Source organism: Zootoca vivipara, chromosome 9 (genome assembly GCF_965207765.1).
Source record: "Zootoca vivipara chromosome 9, rZooViv2.hap1.1, whole genome shotgun sequence".
Taxonomy (NCBI): domain Eukaryota; kingdom Metazoa; phylum Chordata; class Lepidosauria; order Squamata; family Lacertidae; genus Zootoca; species Zootoca vivipara.
In genome coordinates, this window is record NC_142592.1 from 35755112 (window position 1) to 35773210 (window position 18099).

General features: G+C 37.4%; 1 protein-coding gene across 2 annotated transcripts; it reads right to left on the reverse strand.

The window, feature by feature from the left end:
• Positions 1–4677: 4677 nt before the first annotated feature.
• On the reverse strand, positions 4678–17353 carry KERA (keratocan). 2 transcript variants are annotated; one of them, XM_035128081.3, is made up of 3 exons: positions 17090–17353; positions 14654–15546; positions 4678–6340 (listed from the first exon to the last, which is right to left on the reverse strand). In XM_035128081.3, exons 2-3 carry the CDS (start codon positions 15537–15539, stop codon positions 6174–6176), a joined length of 1053 nt encoding a protein of 350 aa, XP_034983972.2. In that variant the 5' UTR covers positions 15540–15546; positions 17090–17353; the 3' UTR covers positions 4678–6173. The 2 variants fall into 2 exon arrangements, with proteins under 2 accessions (XP_034983972.2, XP_060135681.2); XM_060279698.2 differs by having other exon boundaries at positions 16879–17094.
• Positions 17354–18099: the final 746 nt, after the last annotated feature.

Consider the following 18099-nt stretch of genomic DNA (forward strand, 5'->3'; position numbering starts at 1 on the left):
TATTTAACCAAATAATGGCAAACAAAGAGAAGTGTAAACAAAAGAAAATACACAAGTGGACCCCATTTAAAGGCTATAGTAACAGAAGTCCTTGTAGTCTAGTTAAAAAACAAACAGAACAGTAATAGTAATGAATTCTAGCTGAGGCCTAGGTAAGCCTGAACTCTGCAAGATATTTCTTGATCTCTGAGAGGCCTGCTTGCTAAGTAATTATTTTGAGATCTCTCTTATTTCTTTCCACAGTATGCTGTTTGTCAACATTGATGTGGCCTTTTCCTTGTGTGAATCCCAAAAGGCTGTAAAGCATCAAGGTATATTTCCTATGGCTTGATGTAGGTGAACTGTAGATTAGACCTCAGACTACTTAAATCGTTTTGCAGTTTGAACAATGGGAGCTTGCGCTGAATATTTACTGGATGCTAGTGGGCATTTATGTCTTTTTTAGATCTTTCCCCCTTGCAATCTCATCTCACTAACACCCTCAGTCTTAGTTACTTCTCTTTCCTCACACACAACTCTAGCTCTAGCCCTGATAATTCTCCTCCCACAGTGTATATAACTCCTCCTTTGCAGGGGTGCCATTTCAGGGCGGGGAGAAGAGGCCTTATCTTCCAAGGCAAAGGAAACAGGTTACTCCAAACTAGCTTTCTTCAAGAAAGCAGAAAGGCAATTGTAATAAATGGGCTTCAGGTTGATAAATGTCTTGAGTACAGCACAAAAAGCTGAATCACCTGGATTCTACCAGCTGAAGCAGTAACTGTGGTGGCAAAGCTACAGCCGGGTATTTTATTAATTGTATTTAAAGTTCTGAAACATTTATATACATGTGGTGTGGTGCAACTTCCCAAACTTATCCTACATAAAAAAATATCCAGGAGATAGTGAGCTGGATTGACATTTAATTTCACTACTCAAAGGAATGGCTGCCACATGCACACAAATACACAAATCTTCCTGCAGTGGCTTCACTATTTCATTTGTTAATTCATCTAGAGTAAGGACTTGTTGACATTATTAACGTTGCTGCTGCTGCTGTTGTTGTTTATTGTATTTTGCAGAGTATAATGGACAAAATAATCCCAACTAAAGCAATGAAGTATTACATGCTTGATGCCAATAGATGACCATATGGAAGCAATCATTAGGTGGTGCAATTTAAAGTTGTTTCTATGTGGCATCTACAATGAACAGGTTTATCTTCCTTCACAGATGTAAGAAATTAGATTAAAAGAGAGTGCTGGGCTGTGCTCATGACCTAGTTGCCAGAGGAACTAGGGAACACAGCCCAAAGTGATTGTCTTCACAGCTGCCATATATAAACTCTCAAAGATTAATAACTGTTGGAATCTAAAGAGCTACAGTAGGTAAGGTTATAATCCTGACAACAGCATTAGTAGCTATTCCACTGCTGCCACCTCCTTTGCTGTCAGAGCACAGCAGTAGTAAGGTAGTTTTCTATTTTGCTTTTGTAGTTCCTTGCAGAAAGCAATGTTTAATGACTATATCACAGCCTATTGCTTAGATATAAGAGAGAGTGAAACAATTAGAATTAAAGAATCTCTTATTGTGCCTTGGAGAGGAGAAAGATAAAGAAACAAATGGTTGTCTTCAGTTTTTCTATTGATATGTTCCGAAGCTACACTTAACCAACTTCCAAGTCCTAACATTGCCTTGTTTCCCTAAACCAGGCCTAGCTGAATGGATTTTTCTGGAAAGCGGGTTCTGAAAAAGAAAGTGCAGTTTTACAAACGATACTCAATACAGCAGATCTAAAAGCACATTGATTACAGGTAAGAATGTCTACTTCTTGTATTCAAACCTCTTCTTCACTGTAATAGTACTCTATTGATATGCATGGCACTCACTGTACAGGTCCCTGTCCCACACAGCTTACAATCTAAATTTTAACAACGGGAAAAATAGAAAGGGGAAGAGAAGTGAGATAAACTTTCCTCTAACAGGGAAAGAATATATGCTAATGCATTTTTCACATACTGGGACTTAGCTTATATATGGAATAAGTACTTAACAATCCTTTAGATACATATCCTTTAGATATGCCGCTTCACTATAATTATATGAAAACAGTGTCTTTTACAAACTAAAAATATGGTTGCTTTTTTCGTTGATTAATGCTTTCTTGTGTTCAAATGCTTGACTTTGCATGATTTGGAATGGGAAAACCTGTTGCTGTGCTCCATGTTGTTTTGTTTTTACAACCCCAGTATGTTTCAATATTTTTGTAGCTTCAAGAAAAACAGCGTTGGGAATAATTGCCTAAATTTAAACGAGTCTATCATGACTTGAAAGAAACAGTTTTAGTAGATCAGTTTAAATTCTGCATCTGTTGTATACTGCAATATATTAGTAGACCAGTTCAAATTCTGCATTTGTTGTGTACAGTGGTACTTCGGGTTAAGAACTTAATTCGTTCCGGAGGTCCATTCTTAACCTGAAACTGTTCTTAACCTGAGGTACCACTTTAGCTAATGAGGCCTCCTGCTGCTGCCACCGCGTGATTTCTGTTCTTATCCTGAAGCAAAGTTCTTAACCCGAGGTACTACTTCTGGTTTAGCGGAGTCTGTAACTTGAAGCGTCTGTAACCCGAGGTATCACTGTACTGCGATATTTGGGGGAAATAGTAGGGGTAATTTATGTTGTCTTCTCCCCTCCCCCCACAAAAATATATTAGAGGACTTGGGATATGAATCTGACTCCAGGCTCAAAGACCTAATGTCACTCTGTTTTTGTTATCCCAAAATCTGCCATATGGGAAATATTTACCATCTGTTCCCAGTTTATTAGTATCAGTTATACTGATTGACTCTTGTTTGCTTTTGGCTCTCATGGACAACATGTCCAAACTGGATGATAAAAACAGTGGGAGGAGGGGATAGCACAAATTAAAATGGCAAGTTTTCCATTCACAACCAGTGCCTCATTAAACTATGTGTAATGAAACACTGATGTCATGACAGTCCGATTCTGCAGTTCGTGAGTCCAAAGATTGAAAATATTTTGAAAAGGCATGTGAATAAAAACTAAGAATCCTGTTCAAGGATTTTTCTCATTATAAGCTAGTACAAATGCTGGACTACAATACACAGTAGGTTTTTCCATCTCTTCATCCAACAACTGATGATGGCTGGGGGTGGGAGGAACAAAATATCTGGTGTTAGTTCAGTGCATGCTTCTTGGACACGTGGAATACTGCTGTGGTCTGCTGTGTCAACCTCTCCTGCACAGCTGAAGCCCACCATAATTGAGGATGAAAGAAATGGAGGTGGGGATGGAGGTTGAGAGCCAGCCAAATCCATGATAGGTTGGCTATTGTACATATGCTGGTACTAGGTAGGGAAAATACTGTAATTCAGAACTCAAAATAAAAATAAATGAAGTGTTACTTGTGGAGTTGCATACCATTAGACTACAGCTTCAAAATGGTGTTTGTATGGTTTGGTACTATTAGGCTGAAATCCTAAACATGCTTACAGTAGGCTTTACTTCCTAATAAGCAACATATGATTGTACAGTTCTGGAATCATCTGTCTCAACAGACTTTTAATAGACTTTTCTGGTTAAATTAATCAATACTAAATATACATTAATTATACCTCAATATGCCACTGAATAAAGATGCATAATATATGATGTAGGTTTTTCCTTTAGCAGTTGCTTTTTCTCCTTCAGCCATGAAATATGAGACTCTTTGTTATATAAAACATAGCTCTTGCAAACTTTTCCTTTAGACTTGCCAGTGATAGATGATTTAATTCTTTCCAGCTACACGGTTGAGTAGAATTTTTTTGCATGTGGTGCATGAAAAGGACAGATGGGTGTGATCCTAGAGATGTGTGTCCCTTTTTACAATTGCTATGGATATTTTAAAGTTCAAGGGATGCATTAATTATGTGAAGTTGTACCTTGTAATGTGCCATTTGTAATTTACTTTGTTAGACATTCATTTATGCTTGAGTTGTAGTTCTTTTGCACCTTTGAATGACCATTCCTGATCATCAGATTCTTTAGACACAGCTGTTACTGTTTTAAAAAGTTGCAAAACTGATAAACTTTGCTGTGCTCCATCCTCATTTCTTTTCTGTTGGACTTTCAAGAATACCATGGAGTTCACATAGACAGTACTGGAAAAAAAAAAAACAACAACCCCAGGAACTGTTGCTGTGGCCTTGAATTGGTCTTACGCATTATAGTTTTCATTTCTTGCATACAGTCATATAGCAAACATTTTCTATATTTGACACAGATTCTTAATACCGTAGTGATTATCAGCATATTTTAAATATGGGCAATTCCAAAGAGATGGGAATATTAGTTTACTGTGGTAACTTAAAGGCATGCTAATTTAGACTTTCATAGGCAACAGCATGGTATAAATTCGCAGACTGAAAAACCTTATGCTTTTATGTATTCTCTTATTCCCCTCCCCAACACAAAAAGCCTGTCAGGGCTTGGGTCATTATGTATACCTGCACTTATCTTATCGTGCAGGATTGCCTTTGGGTGGCAAGGTCATCAGTTGCTTCTGTTACAGTCCTATAATCTTGGACAGGACAACGATTGGCTTCCCAGAGCATGGCTAGGAATCATGTAAAATTTGCAATTGGAGAGAAAGGAACATGGTCAAGTGTTCAAAACTAAATATATGACAAAAACTAATTAGTGAGTCACATTTCTTTATTAACATCATCATCATCATCATGTAAAGTTGTTTGACTAAAAATAAATTACTATGGCTACTGTGGCTCTAGTTATGTATAATTTAGCATGCAAATCTACTTTTTCGGAAGATAAAGATAACATTCACCAAGTAGAGATGAACAGATCTGTCAAATTCAGTTCCTGTTTCTCATTTTTCCAATTTTAAGTTTAGTTTGCTCCATTTCTATATCAGTTTACATTTGGTTAAATAAAGGCTGCACAAAAATTTGAGCACAGTTCATGTGTATTTCTCCTAACAAAAGCATTTTTGCAGATATCTTTGTGCACTTTTTCAATAAACAGATACCTAAGGCTGCTTCTGCTGTTCATGTGCAATGATAAATGAAATGTGTTTGTAGCAATGCTAGTGTTGTAGGGATGTACAGTGGTGCCTCGCTAGACGAATTTAATTCATTCTGTGAGTCAATTCATTTTGCGAAAAATTCGTCTAGCGAATCCCATAGGAATGCATTGAATTTTTTAATATATATTTTACCTATAGGAACGCATTAATTGAATTTCAATGCATTCCTATGGGAAACCACGATTCACTAGACGAATTTTTCACAAAACAAATTTGTCTTACGAGGCAACCTCCGCTCGAAAAATCTCTTTGTTAAGTGAAAAATTCGTCTTACAGGGCATTCGTCTAGCGAGGCACCATTCGTCTAGCGAGGCACCATAACTGGCATTCATCTTCTTATAACTCTTCCCTCATAATTCCTCAGATGGTTTGCTAAGGTATACCTTCAAATTTCTTACAGGTGGAATTTACTGGCAATTTTGCTGGTATATCATGAGGGAATAGTACAAGGAAGAAAGAACATGTTTAAACATCACTGCTGGTGGAAAGCCATGCTCCATGCATATGGAGCTTCTGAACTGTATGATTTTACATGTTCATTTTTGTAAAGAGAGATATTTGGCAACATTCTAACAAAATGAAGCAACATTGCAGCTGTTAATGTCTTCAAAAAAACACTTTCCGTGAATGAAGAGGGTGGGAAATAGATTTCTGCTACTTATTTTTATCATTAAACATGCTATCTGGCATCTACAGCAATGCTCTTAAAAAAAAAAAGATAGCAAAATAAGCAATTATACATTCTACTTTTGCTTAGTATGTGAAATGTACTACACCTGAATCTGCAGGCCCAATATGTATAGAGCGTAGAAGAATGATGCCAAAACTTTTCTTGAACCCACAGCTAGATAATACATTTGAGTAGCAAAAGCATCGTCTTAATAGAGTGACATTTAAAATATTTGGGACAGGTTGGCTGTACCAAGAGAGTATTTTTGAGAAAGCAAAAGAAGTGGTGAAACACTAAAATTTTAAAATCAAACTCCATGGGGGGACAGTATAATTGACCAGAAAACATCTGGAAGTTCTAACAAGTTTAATGCCAGCAAAACCTGTTTACTAACGCAATAATGGTAACACTAAGCTGTCCTTAAATAACAACAGCATGAAGAAGTCGGAAGCATAACATGAGGTCAAATGGAATTGGAGGTTTGATTTCATTGCCATCCAGGCGGAGATAGCGGAGTCGTGGTAAGTTTCTCTCATAGACATGATCCCCTGGCATAGGAACTGGACATATTTGGGTTCCATTAATACCTAAAACAAAAAAACAAAACAAGTGCATAAGAAAAGTGGATGGGAGTCATCGTTCTCCCTCCCCACAAAAAACTCCCAAGTAAATATTTCAAATATGATCCTGTAAGATTAGGACTTGTTGGGAAGCCAGAGGAATCACAGTTCATCATTTGTTTCCTTCTCTCTTTTTTATCATGGAAGATGAGAAAGGTTTTTGGAGGTCCGGGGGTCTTGGGTGCTCTCTGGGCGGGTTTCGGGGCGCATTGCCACTCAGCTATTCTGTTCTAGCGCCAGCTCCTCTCCTCCGCTTCCCCCCCCCTAGCGTAGAGAGGGGGTGCCAGCCCGGAGTTCGCTTCTTCGGCGCCGCTTTTTCTTTTTTAGCCAGTCAGACCCCGCGTCTGGCTGTTTTGGGGGGGTGATTTCTGCGCCACTGACCCCCACGCCTTCGCTTTCGCGGCCTAGAGGAGTCTTTTTTACGGAGCTCCTCTTTTCCGATCCGTCCTCCAGGGCACCCTGACCGGAAGCCGAAATTAAACTAAGACAACGGTTTGGCGATAGAAGGAGAGCAAAAAGGAGAAGCGTGACGCAAACCGGAAAGAAGGTCGCGGGGCTGCTGCATACACCGCGGAAAAGACTTGCGGAGTAAGCCCTATTTTTATTGCTATTTCTACTAGTATGTTTTAATTTGCAAGTTTAAAGACTGCGCTAAAACAAAGGAAAGCGTAACACCTTTAGAGAGCCGTATTTGCGCTGTGGGACGTTGCAAATCTCCCCCCAAGCCGGCACGATAAGTGGAGGCGAAGGGGAGCAGCGTTGAAATAACTTTGGAAGCGTCAAATACGACAATTTTATTTGTGAGAGAAGTGTTAAGAACTGCCTGATGAATGTTCCCTACCTTAATACCTGGAGTGGAAGAGGGGGGAAAATGGAGGATTAAAACTTGCAGAGTCACTGTTGTAACACTTCCCCCTTCACTAAGGAAGTTGAGTGACTAACAAGAAGCAGAAAGAGAGGAGTCACAAGTACTGGAGGCGAAGAAGGCTGCCATCTAGTGGACTGCAAGGATATTACAACTTGAAATAATATACAGGGAAACCAACAGATGATTTTATAACCAGCTTGAAAGGGAACTCCCAAAACAAAAAAGAAACCTCGGGAGGAGATTGAATAATAATATTACACTGAAGAAAGCTACATTAGAAGGAGTGAGACATGCCGGGACATATGACAACAAGGAAAATAACATCAACAATGGCGGCAAGCTCAACAGGCAACTCAAAGAGACTATCAATATCTGAAAATGACCCACTAGCAGAAATTAAAGATCTTATCACCGAAATGAATAGATCGCTGAGTGAGAAATTGGATTCTATGTCAGGCCAAATAAAAGAACTGAGCAGTAAGCACAAAGAACTGGATAAAACAGTTAAAGAAACGACGGTGAAACTGAGCAAGCAAGAAGAATCAATAAAGAGAATAACAGCTGAAAATAGAGAAATACAAAGAATGCAAAAGAAGGAGGAGGAGGAGAGAGCTGATTTAAGGAAATTACAAGAAGAAATAGCAGATCAAATGGCAATGCTCGAACTCAAACAAAATGCCTTGACCCTCCGTTTGAGGGGAGTCCCAGAGATTGCTAACGAAAGGGTGGACGAGAAAATCGTCAGAGAAATAGCCCGATGGCTGGAAGTGGAGGAAGATGCTTTGTGGCTGGACATAGATAAAATTTATAGAATAAGAGTGGACAAGAAAAAGAACGGTAAAGCGGTGGGAGATTGCATGATGTACTTAAACTCAACACTCCTTAAAGATAAGATTCTTCAAACGAAGAAGCAAAATGAACTGGTAATAGAGGGAAGGACTGTTGATATCTATAAAGAACTGCCTAAAAGAATACGACTGAAGAGGCAAAGATACAAAGTCCTGACCGACATCCTGAGGAAGAAAAATATTTGGTACGTTTGGGAGTACCCAGAAGGACTTACTTTTAGCTTCAAAGGGAAAAAGAAAACAATAAAATCACCAGAGGAAGCGGAGAGTTTCAGTAAGAATAGTTGGAGAGAACTAGTGGGAGAAAGAGAGGAGAACAGTGTAGAGGAGGGGCAGGTGGTGGAAGGAGAGGGGTAAGAACATAGTGACTCCTTTTTTATCATTTCTTATCATTTCTTATCACTTTAGATTCAGTTTCCTTTTTTGCTTATATAATTAAACAGTTACTTATACCTGACTATAATAAAAGATTATTGAGCATTAACGGGGAATTTAAGGTTTGAATAAAAATTGAAAGTTTGGCTGTGGTTAATTGAAAGTATATTAATAAAGAAATGAGCCTTAAGGTAGTCTCCTGGAACATCAATGGTTTAAATAACAAAGTCAAAAGAAATAAAATTGAACATATTCTGAAAAAAGGTAAATGGAAGGTAATTTGTCTCCAGGAGACACATATAGCGAAAAAACATGAGAGAATATTAGCCAATAAACGATTGGGAAATGAATTTACTTCCTTGAATAATAAGAAAAAGAGAGGGGTAGTTGTATATGTAGATCCCAAAATTAGAGCAGAAAAACTCTTCCAAGATGAAGAGGGGAGAATAATTGCGGTTAAGCTACACGTACCAGAAGGGGAAATTGTGGTGTTAAATGTGTATGTACCAAATGGAGGAAAAACCGAATTTTTTAAAAAATTATGGAAGCAAATGGGAGATTGTATTGAGGATGAGGACATAATATTAACAGGAGATTTCAATGGAGTAACAAAACCGGAATTAGACAGATCAAGCGGAGGAAAGAAATACAAGGGGAAATTACCGGAAGTCTTTTTTAGATTATTAGAGCATTATAACCTACAGGATTGCTGGAGGCTGAGAAATCCGGAGGAAAGAAAGTACACATTTTACTCAAGTGTACAAAAATCATCTGCAAGGATCGATAACATTTGGATTACAAATAGGTTAATGATTAAGTTAGACAAGTGCGAAATTATGACGAAATCATTGTCGGACCATAACCCAGTGATGTTAAATTTAAAGGAAGAGTATAGGAACAAAAGGAGATGGAGGTTAGATGAGACAATTCTAAATGATGAGGAGTTTGTAGGTAAAATAAAGAATTTGGCCAAAGAATTTTTTCAGATTAACACAATAGGGGAACAGGGGGTGGAAATAATCTGGGATGCCAGTAAAGCCTATATTAGAGGGATATATATACAACAAAAAAGTAAAATTAAAAGGCAAAGGGAAAGTAACTTGAAAAAGATTCAAGAAGAACTTGAGGAAAAAGAAAAAGAATTAGCAAAAAGACCTAAAGATGCCAAAGTGGCATCTGAAATTAAAATTCTGCAAACAGAATTATCTATATTAATGGGACAAGAAATGGAGAAAAAAATCAAATGGGCCAAACAAAGAACTTTCGAATTGGGAGGGAAAGTAGGCAAATTACTGGCATGGCAATTAAAAAAGAAACAGAATGAAAGAATAATCACAAATATTAAAATGGATGGGAAAAATTGGGTTAAGAGAGAAGATATACATAAATGTTTTATGAAATATTATGGGAATTTGTATAAAGGAGACCAAATTAATGAGATAAAGATAAGGGAATATATTAGAAACCATAAGTTAGAAAAGATAAGGGAGGAAGAGAAAGATAGACTAAACAAACCCATCTCCTTGCAGGAAGTACATGAAGCAATTGGGAACTTAAAAATAGGAAAATCCCCTGGTACGGATGGGCTTACTAGCCAACATTACAAAATCCTCAAAGAAGAGATAGGAGAAATCTATGTGAAAGTAGCTAATAAGATAATGGAAGAAGGAAAGATGCCCCAATCTTGGCAAGAGGCTTTTATAACTCTCATACCGAAAGGAAACAAAAAAATGGATTCAGTTGAGAACTTCAGGCCTATCTCCTTATTAAATGTCGACTATAAAATATTTGCGGCAATTATGGCAACAAGGTTAAAGGAGGTGCTAAATAGAATTATAGGAAGAGAACAACAGGGATTTCTCCCTAAAAGAAGGATGAGCAAGAATGTTAGAATTTTGATTAATTTGATTGAATACCTTGATTGGAACCCTAGTCGAGAAGCTGCCTTGATATTTTTGGATGCGGAAAAGGCATTCGATAATGTTAATTGGGAGTATATGAAAGGAGTAGTAAAAGAAATTGGGATAGAAGGGAATTTTTTCAGAAGTATAAATACAATTTATAAAAAACAAAAAGGAATATTGATAATAAATGGAGAACTCTCCGAAGAAATTGAAATAGCAAGAGGCACTCGGCAGGGATGCCCACTCTCCCCCCTCCTTTTTATTTTAACAATTGAAAACTTATTAAAAGATATAAGACAAAATGAGATGATCAAAGGAATCAAAGTGGGAAGAAGTATACACAAAATGCGAGCATTTGCAGATGACGTCATCATAATTTTAGAAGATCCTCTTGAGACGATAGAACATTTGAAAAGAGCTTTAAATGATTATGGTAAAATATCGGGTTTCAAAATAAATATGAGTAAAACGAAAATTATCACCAAAAATGTAAGGGAAAAAGGGATAAAAGAATTGAGGGAGAAATCGGGATGGGAAATTGTGAAGAAAGTAATGTATTTGGGAATCGAAATTACAGCCAAAAACGTAAATCTATTCGAGAATAATTATGGGAAAAAATGGAAAGAAATAGAGGGAGAATTAGAAAGATGGAGTAATCTACAGATGACGCTATCTGCAAGAATAGCAGCAATTAAAATGGTAATATTACCAAAATTTTTATTTTTGTTTCAAATGCTTCCAATCGTGGAAAAAAAGGAGATATTCGAAAAATGGAGGAAAGGGTTGAGTAGATTCATATGGGGGGGGGAAAAAGGCCAAGGATACAATATAGATTGCTGACTGATATAAAAGAAAGGGGAGGATGGGGGGTCCCAGACTTAAGATTATATCATGCTGCAGCAAGTTTGATGTGGATAAAAGATTGGGTAGAATTGGATGATAAAGAGATATTAGATATTGAAGGATTTAATAACACTCAGGGATGGCATAAATACTTATTAGAGGAAAGAAAAGGCGGATATAAAGAATTCACAAACCATGTTTTCAAAAGATCTTTATTAAAAATATGGTATGAATATAAGAATATTTTAGAACCGAAAACGCCTTGGTGGGCCTCCCCTATGGAAGCAACGGCACTATTCAGCAAGTACAGGCAGAGTAAATGGCCGACGTACTCCGAAATTCTAGAAAGAGAGGGAGAACAATTAAGGTTAAAATCATATCAGGTGTTAAAACATGAATGTACAAGCTGGCTTCAGTATGGCCAGATTCAAAGTTTATTTAACAAACATGTGAAAATTGGTTTCATTGAAAACAAATCGAAATTGCAGGAGATACTATTAGAAAGCAAAGAAAAGCCAATGTCTAAACTCTATGCTTACCTTCTTGAATGGGAGTTAAAAGATGAACTGGTAAAAACCACGATGATACGCTGGGCCCAAGATATAGGGAGACCTATATGTAGCAATAAATGGGATCGCCTCTGGAATGATGGGATGAAATTCACGGCGTGTTCAGGTATCAAAGAAAATATCCTCAAAATGGTCTATAGATGGCATCTAACGCCGGCCAAAATTGCCAAAATATATAAAAATGATTCCAACAAATGTTGGAAATGTAAAGAAAAAATTGGTAACTATTACCATTGTTGGTGGCAATGTGGCAAGGTTCAGGAATTTTGGAACGGAGTGTACGAAAAAATGAAGAAAATGCTGAGAATGACATTCCCAAAAAACCCAGAAATATTTTTATTAAACATGATCCCAGGAAATATTCCGGAAGGAAAAAGGAATATATTAGCTTATGCTAATGCAGCGGCCAGGCTATTGATAGCTAAAAACTGGAAGGGCGAAAAAATGCCGACAATATTGGAGTGGCAGGAGAAACTGGTCGAATTAATGAATCTAGATAAAATGACCACAGCAATTAGGAATATCCCCAAGCAGAAATGTATTAAGGAATGGAAACAGGTAGAGGATTACTTAAGAAAAGAAAATTTTAATGTAGATTTGGTGATATGCTTATATTGAAGATAAAAAATAGGGGAAAATCAATAATAAGTATAACTATCAGTAATAGGAATCTAAGAACATTTAAAAAGAAGCAAGAATTTGGCAAAGTTGCAAAATAAAGCGATGTATGAACAGTGGGAAGGTTTTTCTTTTTTCTTTTTTTGTTTTTTTTTTTACAGCAATTTTTAGAATTCAGTTTTTCTTTTGTCTTTGTCCTTGGTTAATCTCTTAGGATTTATAAGTCAATTTTAAGCTTATATAACATTTTATCTGATGCATTAATATAGGAGCTGATCTAGGTTACGTTATGTTATATTATTTTGTATATTTAGTTATATTCTATTATGTTAAGTTTCAAGATTACCGAAAGGTAAAAACACTATAAAGCATTGTTTATATGTCTTTTTTTTATTATTTATTATTTGCTATATATGTGTGTGTACATATATATATATATATATATATAGTTTTCCTCCCTTCTTTTTTTTCTTCTTTTTTCTTTTCTTGTTATTTTTTTTTCTGGTTGATCAAATGTATTCTATGTTGTAATTTATGTTTGTATAATTGAAATAAAGTTTATTTACCTTTTAAAAAAAAAAAAAAAGAGAAAGGTAACAGAGCAAATTAAAAGTGGCTGCTGCTTAACAGTCGCCAGGTGTTGAGGCTGCATGTTGCCTCTTAAAACTTGGCAGTGTCTTCTTCACCCCTTGTGAGGAGTGGTTTTCTAGTAATTTTGATTTGCCTGGGATTTAAGTTTTCTAGTGTGATTGTTCTTTGAAGTAGAAGCTCTTAGTGTTTCCCATCTGTAAAATGGGTAAATTGTTTTTGGAAACAATGCCTAATTCTGTCGTGCTATGATGCATGTGTGTGTGATAATGTGACTCAAATGTGTGATTTGTGGTTAGGCTCAGCAGCTTATGGTATGCACTAATTGTTTTATTCTTGTGATGCAATTGCAGTCTGGTTTGTATTAAGCTGATCTTTGTTGGCCTGGTATCATGCTTGGATCGGTTGTTTAATGGTAAGGGATCTGCCAGCACACAAAATATCTGTGTACCTTAGGTCAGGGATGGGGACCAAGATCGGGGTATTGGGGGAAGCCTTGACCATGCCAATAGACGTCATCACTTCCCCCTTCCAGCGGCGGTGAACAGGGGGTGGGCTCTCTCTGCTTGAACATATGTTCTCCAGAGCCAGCCCTAATCCCCATACATGTGGATAACCCCGATGCCTCCCAGAACCCCGCCTGGGGACTGGGAAGGATAACGCCCAATGCCTGAGCCAAGGTCTCCCTACATCTGAATCTTAATAAAGTTGTGGCCAATTTGAATCCCATAGCACATTGTTATGCGTCTTTATTCTGCTCAGCGGGTCGCCTGGGGGTTTGGGGGACTCCGCCTGTCCACGCAAAATATCTGTGTACCTTAACCTTAGGTCAGGGATGGGGACCATTCTTCTGTTAACATGTATATTCCTTCTGCAGCAATCTATTGCGGCTTGTAAATCATTAGTGTGAATCCATCCCTTTGGCTGTTCTCACTGCTCAATCCTCCTCCTCCTCTGCCTATGGCCTTCCATAGCCACATGAAGTTAAGCTATGGGCCACAGAGTCTGCATTATTGTCTTAGGTGAGCAGAGCATTCTGTGGGCTCCACCCTCTCTCTCCAGTTAATAAGACCCATCTACATTTTACTTTGGATCTCCAACCATGTGCCAGAATTTGTTTTGTGGGAGCTGACCCTATGTTCATTGTACTTGATCCTCATCCCATTATATGTGATCACAAATATGAATGCCGAATGCCAAAAATTCAGAAATGAATGCTTCCATTTTTGAACACTCCTTGGAAGTCGAATGGCTTCCGGGGTGCATTTTTCAGGTTCCCCCATTGAACTTGCTGAGAGACCTTTGATCCTCGGTTTTCAAACATTTCAGAAGTCAAACGGACCTCCAGAATGGATTATTTCAAAAACTGAAGTTCCACTGTAGTAGACAAAATAGGGCTTAGTCGCTAACCAATGGAATTTACAATTTAGATCAAATGTACAGAACTTATATTTCTGAAATACAATAGGTTTCTCATTAAACAAGAGCTGGTCTGATTTCTTGTTTCTTTTAATAACTATACACTTTTGGACTTGTGAATGTGTGTGTGTGTGTGCGTGTGTGCGTGCGTGTGTGCACAGCACTGCAACATTTGTGCTATAAATGGGAGTGGGGGAGGGGTATTTCTGTGGAAAGACTTATGTCTGAGATTGCTGATATGCACTTACTGTTGATCCTGTTGTTGTCAAGATAAAGGTGCTCGAGGTGAACATTGATAGATGGGATTTTGGTGAGTTCATTGTAAGATAACTGAAGGTCAAGAAGAGATGAAATGTTAAATACTTTGGATGGTAGACCTTTATCAGTTAATTTATTGTTGTTCAGTCGAAGGAAAATCAGTTTGAGCGTTGCATCAAAATAATTTTCTGGTATTGCTTCAATGGAGTTATTGTCCAAAAACAGCTGTATTACATTAGCTGGAGGGGTTGGTGGCATTTTTGTAAGTGAATTTTGAGCAATGTTGAGTTGCACGAGGCTGTTAAGTCCTTGGAAGGTGTCACTTGAGAGAGTACTGTCCAACAGCTTGTTTTGATGTAGATCTAGTGCAGTGAGGTTTCCCATATTGTTGAAGACCCCGGCAGGGATTGTAGTGATTTTGTTTCTTGCCAAACGCAGCTGCTCTAAACTCAATGGCAGTGGAGCAGGCACTTCTTCTAACTCATTATTCTCAAGAAATAAGTAGAGTAGATTTTTCAAGTTGCTGAATACACCCTTTTCAATTCCATTGCTGGTAATTTTGTTGTTGTTCAGATTTATCCATTTTAGTTGTGTGGCATTCACAAAAGATTTCCCTGTAACAGTTTCAATGAGATTGTTTTGGAGGTAGAGATACCAGATTCTTGCTGGGATGGCTGGAATATCTTTAAGTTCCTTGCTATCGCAATATAAGGCATTTGGGAAACTAGGAGGGCAGAAGCATTCTTGTGGACACTCAAAGCTGTAGAAAGACCAGTCATATGTATCATGCTGATCATACATTGGCCTGATATTACGAGTCCACACAGTATTGGTCAAGAAGACTACCAATAGTCTGGAATACAATTGTACATTCATAGTTAACCTTGGAGAAAAGGGGAAAATAGTTATAAGAAAGTATACATCTCCACAGTATCTTTTTCTGAAAGCAACAATGTGCATTCCTTTATAAGGGTGAAATACTGCCTTGCATGGTGTCACAACTTTTTTCAAGAGAAAAAAGAGGAGTCAGTTGTATCTTAAATTCAGGGGGTACTACAAGCTATGACTCTAAGAATAGTATGTTTCAATCTGGATTTCATTCCTTTTCTAGATGCGGTAAGTGTGTGCACATTCAGTTCAAGTTTAAAAGAAGCTAGAGACAGAGTCTGCTTCTCTTATTGAATTTCACTAACATTTAAAAACTTGCCCTTTTCCAAGCTAGGGAAAATATTTCACATGCAAAAATCCCACATCACCCAAAACAGAGGTGGCATACAGTGACTGACATAATTGCCTTTATTGACTGCTATCCAGTCCTACTTTGGTCCTCCATGAAGGAACTCACATGTTCTTTTGTACTCCTAGATGAGAAGGCATATGGATCTGATTCTCTAGGCCTGGTTCTCATCACACACAAGAAAAAGATCAAAGAATATTTTAACAGCTGCTTGCTGGGTATGTTCCCTAGAAGTCTAGAGAGCTTTGTTTGAAAAACCTTCTCCTCTTCTTCAATCGCTCCCCTGTGCCCCAAATTATTGGCTTTCCTCTTTAAAATGTAAATTACTTAGGAAACAAATTCTCTCTAGAACTTCACTTTTATTGCTTGGCCACGTATTCAGATTTCTTTGTCCTGTTCTTTTTTAAAATTGTTCACATTAAAACTAACATTTTCCATAGCTATACATTAAAAAAACCTAACATGCAAGCCAAGTTGCTACAATGCAGTAGTAATTATACAGCAACAGTGCACCCCCATTTTTTAATGTCTGTCTTGGTTTTCTAAAAGTAAGTATATATAACATTTCAAAAGAAAGAAAGAAAATAAATAAGCTGGATACACTGGTGAGAAAGGTGGTTTTTTTGGAGGGGGCTGGTTTTTTTGGGGGGGGGGAGTATTAAAGAAAAGCATAAGTCATAAGGATAACTAAATCAAAGGGAAAACCAATGCTTTCCATGGGTTTTGGTGGGTTTTTTTTTAAAAAAAAACGCTGTTTCTCTAAGTCATCAAGTCCAGTAGCTGAAAAGAGCTAACAGGCTCTGAAACTGCTGTCCACAAAATACTGCCTGAAGTAATAAAAGAGAAAGAAGAGCAAGTGAGAGAAACTAAATTATTTCCAGAGAATGTCATACTGGATTTAACACAATGTCTCTGACATCTTTCTCTTACAAGAAATATATACCAACATTGTTATAATGAGTAACTGAAATATTTTACCTTGTACAGGTTAGGTGATGATTTCTGGTGGCTGTTGGAAATCATTTAAGTTCAAAAGTCTTTGTTTCCTTTTAACATTATTTGTAGTCTGATCTCTTGTAAATTTGTAGCATAAAACCCTAAATATGCAGCAGTAATCCCCAGACACATTACCCAAGACACCTAACATTCTGTTGTTTCTAATTTGACAATGCTTGAGAATCTAGCTTACCTCAGCTTTCTTGGATTCTCTTCTGTTCTTCCTATTGGTCACTGCGGTTAGACTGTAAGAGGTTGACTCAGGCAACACGCTGTGTTTGATGAATACAGCCTAATATATACGCATCAATGACTACAATTGTTAACCCTTAAAATAGCTATGCACCTCAGCACCTACATGCTAAAGTACAGGAAATCCTGGCTTTCACATCAAACAGATGCAGCCCTTAAGGTCATTCCCAGAGATGTTAAACTCCAATTTTAAAAGAATGAATAGACTGGGCAAAAGGAATCATTACTGCATATATAATAAAATGTTAATAAATCATTTTCATCTTAATTAGGGAACAAAGCATTAAAACTAGTGCCATCTGTTCCTGCGGAAACTTTTTATTTGATTATGATCAAAAACAGATGCAGGAATGTTTTTAAAGATATGATTCTTGATAAGGAAAAGTAAGTAAGATTATTTGCTAAGAAATTCTTTGATACTGTTAGAATAGTTTGATATAATTTGATGCTTATTTTGCTTATGTTATTTTTGAATAACTTTCCAGAAATGGAACTGACTTTCTGCCACCTGATCTAACTTTTACGTTAATTAGTTTTAAGCATTTGTTTTCTAAAGAGTTTTACAGTGAGAAGCATATGTATCCCACATGAGACTAAAAATAATAATAAAACAAAACATAAAGTGATCTCCAGATCTGAAGAATCTTTTTGCTTTGAAATTGTCTGATGCAACTACTAAAGTGGGGTAGGGGGTAGTAATAGGTGCCTCTATGCCCATGCTGATGTGGTGCCCATACTGAATGGTGCCTCTATGCCCATACTGATGTGCAGCAGCTTGCCTATAGTGGGGCAACTTGGGGCACAAGGCACAAATATCAATAGCACTAGCATGGTACTCAGCCAACCTCCACCTGCCTCTTGCTGTTCACTTGCAAGGGCACATGTTTTTCTCTACTGTTGGCCAGTAACCACATGCAGATCTTTAAGACAAAAACATTACCAATCTGACAA

Coding starts and splice junctions, on each gene's coding strand:
- KERA (XM_035128081.3), bottom strand. CDS start 15,539: ATGAATGTACAATTGTATTCCAGACTATTGGTAGTCTTCTTGACCAAT. Junction 6,341..14,653: donor TGACAACAACAGGATCAACA/GTAAGTGCATAT, acceptor TTTTTGTTTTAG/GTATTAATGGAACCCAAATA.